This window comes from Rhizomucor pusillus (genome assembly GCF_041956525.1).
Source record: "Rhizomucor pusillus strain CBS 183.67 unplaced genomic scaffold VTP01scaffold_11, whole genome shotgun sequence".
NCBI lineage: Eukaryota > Fungi > Mucoromycota > Mucoromycetes > Mucorales > Lichtheimiaceae > Rhizomucor > Rhizomucor pusillus.
Window position 1 is genome coordinate 478,977 of NW_027192153.1, and position 11,038 is coordinate 490,014.

General features: G+C 46.9%; 5 protein-coding genes across 5 annotated transcripts in view; 4 read left to right on the forward strand and 1 right to left on the reverse strand.

Moving 5' to 3' along the window:
• The window catches only part of VTP01DRAFT_1679 (uncharacterized protein), a gene marked incomplete at both ends in the record, with an annotated part of 2,018 nt that extends 1,738 nt beyond the window's left edge, over positions 1-280 (forward strand). The window contains one exon of the mRNA XM_069380055.1: positions 15-280. Coding sequence (XP_069238103.1) covers positions 15-280 — 266 coding nt within the window. The remainder of the gene's footprint in view (positions 1-14) is intronic.
• Positions 281-365: 85 nt separating this feature from the next.
• Positions 366-2,700, reverse strand: VTP01DRAFT_1680 (uncharacterized protein; the record flags this gene model as incomplete). Its single annotated transcript, XM_069380057.1, has 6 exons — positions 366-1,141; positions 1,209-1,438; positions 1,497-1,706; positions 1,768-1,928; positions 1,985-2,073; positions 2,145-2,700. 6 exons carry the CDS (start codon positions 2,698-2,700, stop codon positions 366-368), a joined length of 2,022 nt encoding a protein of 673 aa, XP_069238104.1.
• Positions 2,701-6,641: 3,941 nt separating this feature from the next.
• On the forward strand, positions 6,642-8,030 carry VTP01DRAFT_1681 (uncharacterized protein; the record flags this gene model as incomplete). The annotated part of the gene is made up of 3 exons (XM_069380058.1): positions 6,642-6,945; positions 7,010-7,142; positions 7,208-8,030. 3 exons carry the CDS (start codon positions 6,642-6,644, stop codon positions 8,028-8,030), a joined length of 1,260 nt encoding a protein of 419 aa, XP_069238105.1.
• A 997-nt stretch (positions 8,031-9,027) lies between these two features.
• Positions 9,028-9,539, forward strand: VTP01DRAFT_1682 (uncharacterized protein; the record flags this gene model as incomplete). Its single annotated transcript, XM_069380059.1, has 3 exons — positions 9,028-9,266; positions 9,360-9,392; positions 9,449-9,539. The coding sequence occupies 3 exons, from the start codon at positions 9,028-9,030 to the stop codon at positions 9,537-9,539; spliced, it is 363 nt and encodes a 120-aa protein (XP_069238106.1).
• Positions 9,540-9,708: 169 nt separating this feature from the next.
• Positions 9,709-11,017, forward strand: VTP01DRAFT_1683 (uncharacterized protein; the record flags this gene model as incomplete). The annotated part of the gene is made up of 2 exons (XM_069380060.1): positions 9,709-10,109; positions 10,168-11,017. 2 exons carry the CDS (start codon positions 9,709-9,711, stop codon positions 11,015-11,017), a joined length of 1,251 nt encoding a protein of 416 aa, XP_069238107.1.
• Positions 11,018-11,038: the final 21 nt, after the last annotated feature.

Below are 11,038 nucleotides of genomic sequence, written 5' to 3' on the forward strand. Positions count from 1 at the left end.
CGAAAACGTCGAAGGTTTCCAAGAGGAAGAAATTGCCTCGGACGACAATGAGCCTGCTTGGATTGCAGAGCCAATTCCCAGCTCTATCGTCGGCCACACCGATGCCGTTGAGAACTGGTCGGCCGAAGCGCTTAAGCAAGAGAACGAGCCTTCAGGCAAAGTCGGTACAGGCTACTTGCCTTCCACCGGTGGCGGATCATCCAGCGGCGCTTCCGCATCACATACAAACGGCAACACTATTCCCGTCTTGCCAGCTGAAGCTCTCATTGCCAACTGGTAAAATATAACTGTTTTCAACTGGTTTCTTTTTGTAATGTTAAACATCCTTTGGAATACGAGTTCTCTTTATTACAAGTGAAGAATCATTATTTAAGCCATTGATTGTATGTTTTGAACAAAGTTCGTTGACCGCTTCCGCGATGTGTCTCAGTATCTTGCTCCAGTGCAAATATGGCATCTCGCACAGTGACCCTGTATACATTCGGGTCACCAAAGCGACCAGTTCGACCAAGCCCAGAGGGCGGGAAAAAGTATGCGCCATCTGCGCGACCGCGTCCACCGCGCTTTGGAACACCTTCGGGCTTCTTGGATTTTGGCCGCCCTCGTCCACGACCAGCGGCAGCGTCGACGTCAGCAGCAGCACCAGCCGCGGAGGAGGAGGGCGGCATACCTGGCTGGTTACCCGTTAACATCCAGCTTTTACGAACACCGATAGCACGCATCAACGCTGACTCGGAGCCGCTTCCGCCTTTGCGTAGATCGTCGTGCAGACCGCGTGCAGAAACCTGGCCTGCTTCCTTATCCTTCTTCTTCTTCTTTGGCCGCCCATCTTCTCCAGCTTCTCCGTCGCCTTGTCCTCGCTCAGCGCGTTCTGCAAGTCGTTCCTTGCGAATACGCTCCTCTTCACGCTCTGCACGCTCAATGGCTAGTAACTGCTTTTTCACATCTTGCTGTACAACTATTCTGTAGAGAGGATGTCCGTTCTCGTCAAGTGGCGGTGGGTCGGAAGCTGACTGTGACCTGATCCGATGTCTAGAAGCAGAAACCATTTGCTCCAGTAAGCTGCGAAGTCGATCCTGTGTCGCCAGCGCAAGGTAGGAAACAAAATCTGCGTCAATGTTTTCAATATTAAGCGGTTTCGCTACACATATTCACTATTGTTAAACTTCTCTTTTCCGTAATCTTTTTTTCCGTTGTTGCACACTTGCCTAGTTTTAATACTCGGTCCCGTAACATGTCTGTATTCATAAATTCTTGCGACTTTGATCGATCAACGCCGTCTGGCAGGTAGCCTGCAGGCATCTCGCCATCCCGTAAGAAATGCTCCACTTCTTCCTTCAAATCGACGCCTGCGTATCCCATAACATCGGTTAATGTATCGTAATCGATTCTGTCCGGCTGATTAGGTGCAGAAGACGGTGTCGATGTGGCGGGTTTCCTGGAAGCGGGAGTATGATCAGACTTAAGACAACGACACGTTCTGCTGCAAAACTTACAACATTGGTTGTTGCACTCCGGCTGCGTTTTGTGTATTGCGCGGTATTTGCAGACCTGCTGCTGCTGGCACAGCTGGTGGTTTGAACATGGAAGTCTGACCGCCCTGAGGAGGAGGTCCCATAGGCATGCCTGGTGGTATATTTTCCAATTTACTCTTTTTAAGTTGTTGCTGTTGCTGCTGCTGTTGTTGTTGTTGCTGCTGCGATGAACTGACAATCGATTCTTGTTAGAAAAAAAATCTATCGCCTTTCCGATGCCATCCTCCTTTACCTTGCTCCAGGTGTGGATCGCTGGGAATCTGGCTGAGGACTATTGACGCTTCGCTTGTCTTTTGCTGGTTTGTTCTTTAAATTCTCCAGTTGCTGGTATTGCTGTTGACCAAGCAAGTTTTTAGCTTGTGCAAGGAACTGATCAGCAGTGACATTATTATTCTAAAAATTGGTTAGAGCTGGTATCTTTGGGTGAACCTGCTATCAGTGTCATTTACCTGTAATTTTCGGAAAAGTTCAATGAATTGGCTTTTTCGGTCAGCAGGTAGGTTGGCGGTAATACTCTCCAAAAGCGTAGTAGATGTCGCTAATTACAAAGAGATCTGGAATCAATACAAATATCAAGGGCATATTTTACTGGTAAGTGGGTAGAAGTACCTCCTGAAGATGCGGATGTTGGTGCAGACGTTGGTGGTGTCGACGATGGTGTAGCTGGGGCAGATGTGGATGCGGGAGCAGTTGGTGCAGGTGTTGGCTGTGTAGGTGTATTTGTCATATTCTGTGGTTGAGACATGGCTGCTGATACAGAGGGCATAGTGGCCATTAATGAGGGTTGCTGGGCCAACGAGATTGATCCGCTATTTGGTATCATCCATGGACCCTGCGCAGACGCGCCGCCTTGACCTTGATCTTGGCTCCTTGCCCACAATGCTTGATTCAACTGTGTCATGCTACCTTCGTTTGGTCCAGACGTTCCAAAAAGGTCGTCTGTATCGCTTGTGCTGAAAATATGCTGGAGTTCTGCTGGTAATCGCGCAAACACTTGTGAGTTGTCCTCGACCGCATTGCCGTGATTGAGATTAGCGAACGTTGGGTCAGAAGATTCGAGCGGATTGCCGTTCTCCAGAATGTCATGAATCGAAATATTGAAATCTTGTGATTGATCTGTCCGTTGTTGCCGTTGGTCCTGCTCGTTTTGATTTCCTTCTGACATGGCACTCAGTTTGGGGAGCGAGAAAAAGCAATTGGAGAGTAAAGTCTCTTTAAACAACCCCGACATTTCAGAATTTTGGATCACTCGCTCTCGCACCCGCAACCGAATAAATCCGTGAGGCGCGAGTACTAAGACGCTCTCCCAAAATTTTCTAATACATACGGTAACAGCAGATAGCTCATAGTACATTATTCGCAGGTAGCGTAGAAACGGTCATAAATCACACACAGCAACTACAATGAACAATGGGAATTAACGATGCGAAAGACCAGCGCGAACTTATATAGCATTAATATCAAATGTTTAAAGTCTTCTTTTCCTTGCTGTAAATGACGAAAATATTGGGATTGACCATACTTGAGGTATCATAACTTTGCCGTGCCGCAAAGTGCACGCAGTGATTATTCGAATTTGAATGCGGAAAGCGGGATAAAAAGGACAATAGAAACAATAGCGCTATTGTTATTAGAGAGGACGTGATACGTTCACCCTCTTTCCAACACAGACGAATAGAAGTGGTATTAATCAAGTCTTTTAAACAAACAGTGTTGATACAGCCCAAAGCGAAGCACCAAGATTAGATCGTAGCGATATATTAGCATATGCGCGTGCTAACATTGTTCTGTTTTCATCCACATGTTTTCCTACAGAAAAGGGAAGCACCTGCCGACGGCATTTCAAGTTTGGGGAATCATAGCTCAGAAGCTTGATCCAGCCCAATTCTCAACTGCAAAAGATATTTGGAAAGGAGTAAAACCAGTTTTATGCAAGCGTGGTAGATTGGTCTTTGATAAGGTCTTGGATAAGAAATATGTAAAATATAGAATCAGCTATCTCGTAGCTGTCCAGAAAAAAAAAGAAGCGAAATGTTATCTCGACAACAGTCGAAAAAAAATGGTTACCAATTTCACCCACAATGGTATCTACCTCTCTGGTTTTGGAATACCCATCAACGGTCCGATCAGCCCTTAGTGCATCAAACGAAGCAGCTGTTTACCATAGAGAAGAACATTGCGACGAGCCCAAGACTTGCGTGTGCCAGCTACTCGTCGCATCGATTGTTGCAATGTCTTTCACAGACTTTTGTTGCTCATGGCTGCGGGGAAAGGCCTATTGTGTCTTGTAGGAATCATACTAGGTAATCGAAGTGCATCTGTAGTATGTACACGTAGCAAATTTGACTGGAAAAACGGAAAGTGACTCCTTTCAAAAATTGAAATCAAGGAAAGTGAGTGGAATAGCTTAGTTTACGATGATTATGATGCCTTGTCACGAATAATTTGCATAGAAGCACGCTATTATACACGATAGATTTCTACTATGTATAGTCTTGGTAAAAGTCGATCATTTCCGCTGCTGTCTATACAAATCGAAATGGGTTGCTACAAAATTTTGACATTGGACTACATATTAGCTTGAATACTCGGCAATCAAAGCAGTGTTTGCGCAGAGAAAACACGGTAAAGTTTTAAGGGTCTTTGTTTTGTTTACTAAATTTTGCTCAGAACGCAGCTGCAGAGATGTCCCATTTCTCCTGCATCTTGACCATTCCACACCACTGGACTCGATAGACAAGCCCGCGCAGTCGCTGGTGCAAATTATTTTCTCAGTGATGACAGCAGCGACGAGGAAATAAGCAGACTGCTTCGACGCTTTATCGTCGCCGGTCACTACGGATTTTCTCGAATGTTGCCGCAGAAACCTGATGTTGAGGAAAACAATTTACTCCGAGGTAAGGTAGCATTTATTCAAAACAGGGTATATCACTAGCTGGCTGGGTGGTGAGCAACAATAATGGTAGTAAATTATTGGGAGTCAAGGCGGGAATGTCGATGCAGACGACTCCTCGGGGAGCATTGTTGATAGCACAGCAGCCTGGTGTCGAGTAAAAAGGGCGACGTCATTTTAGTCCCCTTCAATATATCCCTGAGTCTCGATGCACGTCGTACCGAATCACGCAAAGAATATGGGTGCCATGCGGGAAGATCGGAACCTGCAGCGCAGTCCCGACTAAATGTGGGACTTTGGCAGCAGCAACCCGGGACCTCCTCGAATATAAAGTACAACGGCTACTTGCATTCTCGAGTTATCTTTTATTTTTTTGCTCTTGAATGAAAAGTTATAGATTAATATTGTAGAATGCATATACCTAACCTTTCATGTTGGAAAGCCAAATCAGTGGAACTGTGGCGTACGTATCACAAGCGATCAAAGGCGAGCAACTGCATTGTCCAAAAGGTTTGTGTAACGTTACTCGCTTTGCACATCGCAACGTCGCCGAAAATGACACAGTATGGTCGAATAAACCGAGCTTACCTTGCAGAAAAGAAATCCTAACTGATTAAGCGTGATCGTCTCTGAGGCTTGCCTTGGCGAGGCAATAGCAGCGGATAGATCCTCTCATTGCACGGAAAGCAAGTGACCTCTTCACTTCAAGTCTACATTTTTTGGATATCACAAGGCATCACAAGGTCAACAGCGGATCTTTGCAGAAAAACAAAAATTCAAGTGGGGATTCCCTTTGTTTCGAGTACAAGAGTTACAAAAGGAGCAATTCGGATGCTCTGATCCTTGCGAGCAGATCAATGATCTTCAAAAAATAAAAATTTATACTTTGATCAATAAAAAGCAGAATAATAGTGCTCAGGTCCTTGAAGCATCAACTGGGTTCTAGAGATTCCCGGATCAAATTTACCTTTTTGGGACAGCTTCTTTGGAGATCGTGGCCAGGTCATGGGATCCAGACCACATACACACATATACGCGCGCGCGCTCTCTCCCATTCGTAAAAAGCTCTGGTCGTAGCCAAAGTTTCTTACCTTTACACCTGTTGCGTCCGTTGCAGGCATGGTATGTGTATTGCTATGGCAGCAGAGCTGGAGTTATCGAGGGGTAACAATGCGCCTTGCCCTGACTCAGCCATGCACTGGCCAACGGGTAGCCCAGAAAAAGGGCGCCAAACAAAAAAAATACAGTATGAAAGTTTGAAAAGACGTGATCGTAGCGGGAGCTTCTCGGCCCGACCCGTTTCGGACGGCGGCAGCAGCAGCAGGCTCGATGCCTTTGAGAGGATGATTATTATTTTTGATATTGTTGTATGCATGGTTTGTCGCTCTCAAAAGGCAACGGAATTTCGGTGGAGGAACCCAGCGTGACGGGCCGCTTTTCAACTGGCTGCATTCTCCATGTATTTCCGGAATGAAGACTTTGCTTGAATGTGCCCTTTTCTATTTTATGCGTACCACTCCCACCACTTCTTTGTTACTGCAATAAATCCAATTATTCAATCTTGAGAGCAGCTTGTGTGAATTTACAACAAGGACAGGTTTTTGAGGGCAAGGAGTGAGGATATCTTTTCACGATCGCCTTTTTCCTCTTTGGGGGGAGGGGTTCAAGGCATTCTGCCTCAATGAAAAAGTTTGGGGGGACATGAGCCCTCGGCTGTACCCCGAGATTTTTTGAATGTTGTCTTTGTTGCCCGGATACTCTCGAGAAATTCTCGATCTACGCAGTCTGTAGTAGTTATATTTAATGCTCTTTGCGAGCAGACCGCAGGTGCTCCTCGAGAACCATCTCCAGGGTGGAGAGAGCGTCAGTCCGAACAAGGATCTACATCGTGCTGTTGAGTCACATTCTCGTAAAGCATATATTACATTTTTTGGCCCGTACTATCGTCACCTTGGGCTGCAGCTTATGTTACTCCCCCCACACTCACATAACAAAATCCCCCGCTCTCCTTCCTTGAGCCAGGGCGCCGATGAAAAAAAGTTGTGAAAAGTACAAAGTGAAATACAAGCAAAAGGCAGCAGCAGAGAGAACAACGAGCGGGGGATGAACCCCCCAAATGGCACATTAGGACTGTATTTAAAGCGCGTTTTTTCCCTCTCGTTTGCTATACACTTGTCTTCCTTCTCTCCTCAGATTCTTTCTGATTTCTCAATATGCTAGCAGCAACTGCTTTCCCGTCTCCATCCGCGTTCACTCAAGGCTCATCCTCTTATTCTTCGGCACCTTCTTCTCCTGAGTCTGTCGAAGGTGCTCGTTTTAACGTGCCTGTTGACTTGTCTGATCCTGACCAGGACCACGACACAAGCGCTGATGACCCAAACTACCGCCCGTTCCATGTTCCTGGTATGCCTGAGATCCGGCGTCACAAGTACTCCACCAGTCTGGATGTGCGTGGCTTTATTCCTGTATATGAGTACATGATTGGCGAGTTCCCGGTGATGTGGGACCGTCACAACGGTGTGTGCTATGGCGTTATTTCATGTCTTGAGCTTATATTGACCAATGTCAACTTCCAATTTAGGTTTCGTCCATTTCACAGGCATCTGGAAAGCCCTCTACAATCAAAAAACTGACATTGTTCGAGTCGTCGACTACAATCCAAACCTCAACGAGATAAAGATCAGAGGTGGATTCTTAAGGATTCAAGGCACATGGTAAGCATAGACAGTTTTTCTCTTTTACATTTGCCTGTTCTCCCCCACTGACAGTTGCCTTTTAGGATACCGTACGAATCTGCTCGTGCTCTTTGCCGCCAAAATGCGTACAGCATTCGCCACTACTTACGGCCTCTCTTTGGACCTGACTTTGCAGAGGAGTGCATCCCTCCTGATCATCCCCATTTTGGAAGCCTGCTGCTCGACCCAAGCTCTGGTGGTTCCACGCGCGTGAGTGCTGCGCGCCGCGTCTCCAAGACCGTCAAGCCAAGACGCAAGTCCTCGTTGTCTCCTCGTCGCTCAAGCCGCTCCACGCCGTACCCTGAGCGCTCAGATTCATGCTCCAGCCGTCGCCCAAGCCGTCAAGAACGCTCTAGCTCGTCCTGCTCTTCTTCACCATCATCGTCAGGCCGTCCAAGCCGTCAAAAGACAGACCGTGTTGCTTCAAGGATGGCACTGTCGCGTTTCCTGAACTGTGACTCCAGCCGCAGCCGTTCTCGCTCTGTAGAGTCTATGGAGACAGATAACGACGATGAGGATGATGACTTGAGCGCGGTTGTCGAGTCGCCTACGACGACGCCTTCGCCAACTTACCCAAAAGCCTTTGTACCGTATGTCATTTCGGATTCTGGTCCTCAGTTGCCGCCTCTGCGTACTCCCTCTGATCAAGCTTTGCCGCGCGTCTTGCCTGCTTATGTGCCTGTGTACCTTGGTGGGCCTGACCAGCTTGTGCCCGTCTCTCACGATACTCTAGATGCTGTCAGAGCTGCTTCCGTCCTTTTGCGTCTGTCGCAAGATTCTGGCGAGAAACCTTACCGTCCACTTCAGCCACTTCCAAACCGCGTCGTTCACGATGATCGCGCGTTCTGGATATGCTGGGACCATTAAATAGCAAGAACGACGATAACAAGACCATTTCAATATCTGCAAAGTCTAGCGAATCATCCTCATATCTGCAAAGCCAAGCGAATCATTGAACTCTGTCAATATAAAAACATCAAGCTGCTCCGAGAAGAGAAAAACTTGTGCGCCTGCGTGCACGCCGAGTGTATTGCGCACATCCGTGACATAGGTTTGCAAGCCAAAGACGACATACCTTAGCAAAACAAGACGAGCCAGGCGAATTGAAGACAAGAAAGAAGCCAAAGAGGAGTCAAGAGTGTAGTGCGAAAAAGACAAATCGTCGGACCTGTCGAACGTCAATCATACGAGGAAAAAACCTTATGTTAGCCCTGCCCACTCCTCCTCGTTCCCTGTTATATAACTTATATACGCCCCGCTCCGTGCGTTCGCAATCCCTTATCGCCTCTAAACTTGCTTGCAAGTTTGCACCAAGTTCCCGTGTATGAATATAATGAAGATTGTATTCTAACAAGTTTGTAACATCAAGAATCCCTTCAATTGTAGAAAATACATTTATAACTTATATATTTTCCCTAAAGCCACTCTTCGAGGCATTGTCATGCATGGACTCGTGACACCATGAGGAATACATGTTTGCGCATTTGTTTATTTGCTCAGCAGGCGGAAAAAGACAACGGTTTTAAGTCATGTATATTGGCCGTCGTAATCTGTACAAGTTCATCAGAAAATGTGCGCCCGAGTTACTGGAGAGTAGTTTTCATCACATCAGTGCTGCATGTAGGCATGCATTTTTACAAGTTTTTAATACGGGCGCCGAGTGGTAGACAATTTGTAAACAGTTTAGAAATGATCGTCGCCGGGGAGATCCATTTTTTCGCCAAAACTCACCTCCCTGCTTCCGTTGCTGATTTCTTTGTCTTTTCATGGTTCTTTGTTCACTTGTGCTTAATTTATAAAGAATATCCAAAAGAATAACGATATGCATTTTAAACAAAGACGACTATTAAAGCAAAAATCGCTGATGATTGTTCTCGAAATCAGCGAAGCGAATCTGCTCAACAACAAAGGAGATGGTGTCATTAAAAACACCCATTGCTTACGGATAAACGCGTGGGCGGCGGCGAGACGCGACTTGCGTCGACGGATGACAGCACCAGCGGATTGTTGTCTGGTATTCTGTCGCGCGGCGACAATATTTGAGATGCAACTGCTGTCCGTTCAGGACTTATCTCAGCTCCTCGGGCGCAACTGCTTGGTTAAGTAATTTCGCTGAGTGACATTTTCGGCAATGACGATAACGGTTACCTGGTTTTAGTTCATCTCAATAGAGTAATCCTTGCAAATATTTTATAGAGTTATTTGCCACCCACGTTGGCAATTTACAAGGTATGCAATAGTCCCCAAAAAATGATTGTTATCTATTCACATCTCGGGATAAATAGATTTATGCAGATTGACCTGTGTTCTTTCAATGCTCTCGATCCCTCGTTGACTCGGCGAATTTGGGACAAACGTCAACAGCCGGTGATCTGAACATGCAAAACTTTTACCGATAGATCGTGAGAAGTCGTGGCCCTTGCACGGCCCCTTTGCAAAAATGGGCGATTGTGTAGCCTTACTGATAGCGGCTTTAAACCCTACAAAAGGACTGGAGCCAAGTACGTAGCAGCGAAGAAGCCAGCCCGCTTTTGCCAAGAGGTCAATGGGTCAACGCCAGAGCAATCCCTCGTCCGCCGAGGTCCCAGAAGACGAAGACGACCGCTTCGCTGGCGCCGCTGGCGCCGCAAATGGACATGTCAGTGGCATGTCAAACGATCCCAATCCACAATCGTCGTCACAGGCGCAGCTAGAGTATACTTGCCACGATAGTAGTAGCTCGATACCTTGCCACGCTTGCAGTCGACGTCTGATATCAAACAGCAACTCAACAGGGTCTGGAAAGCCAGACGAAACAAGTAGTATCGAAAGTAGTATTGATGAAGAACATGATATCAACCTTGTAAAGTCCTCTGCACGCCACCACGTACTCGACCTATCGAACCAGTCTTTGTCGCGTCTTACGCACAGTGTGGCCAACCTCCACAATCTGACAAGGATCAATTTGTATGTTACAGTATCTCATCAATGCATCTAGTCTGTGTAACTAACTGTAATATTCAAGGGCCAACAATCAACTTGAAACTTTGCCGAAAGAGCTGGGTCATCTCGACAGCCTTCGAACCTTGGATGTTTCGAATAACCGGCTCGTTGCTCTGCCAGGATCGATGTCCATGCTGACAAAACTCAAGGCGTTGAATATAAGTCACAATCGACTCAAGACCTTGCCATCTAGCATGGGTGCCATGCCGCGCTTGATGATTATCATTGCTCACTCTAATCAGTTCACGCACCTGCCTGTCGAACTCGGCTGTACGCCCAATTTGGTATCACTCAACATTTCGCAAAATCCTTCCCTGCGCGTCTTACCAGTCGAGCTGGTTATGAACCCATCTCTGCGCAAACTTGTCGCTGAAGACTGCGGATTCGCAGATGGGCAGATGGATACTATTGCTCACGACCCTCCTTCGCTGCTGGAAATATGTGCACGACAGATCGTTCGCACCAAGACTACCGTGCGTGACCCACCTGAAAAGCTGCGTGCTTACTTTGATCGTGTCCAGTGGTGCAGCTCCTGCAAAGGACCCTTTTTCGATACATGTGTAAAAAGGACACGATACATTGAACGCATGCCAAATCAGCCCCTTTTGATCGAGTACAGACTGTGCTCTGCCCATTGGGTGACTGACGATGAGCGTATCCTCAACATGTTTGCTTCTCAAGAACGTTGCAAACCGCGCCAAGTAACAGTCATTGATAATTACAGCCATTATCGCGAAAGCGTTCTTCCCGAAACCTCGTCTTCTCATCTCGCTTCGACATCCTACACTAGTGACATCTCCTTCGTTCCACAATCTGCCCCGCGCTCTTCTTACTCATTGCATGCTCACAGCGCCATGATACAGCTGCACTAGCACCAGCAGCAAGTTCCATGC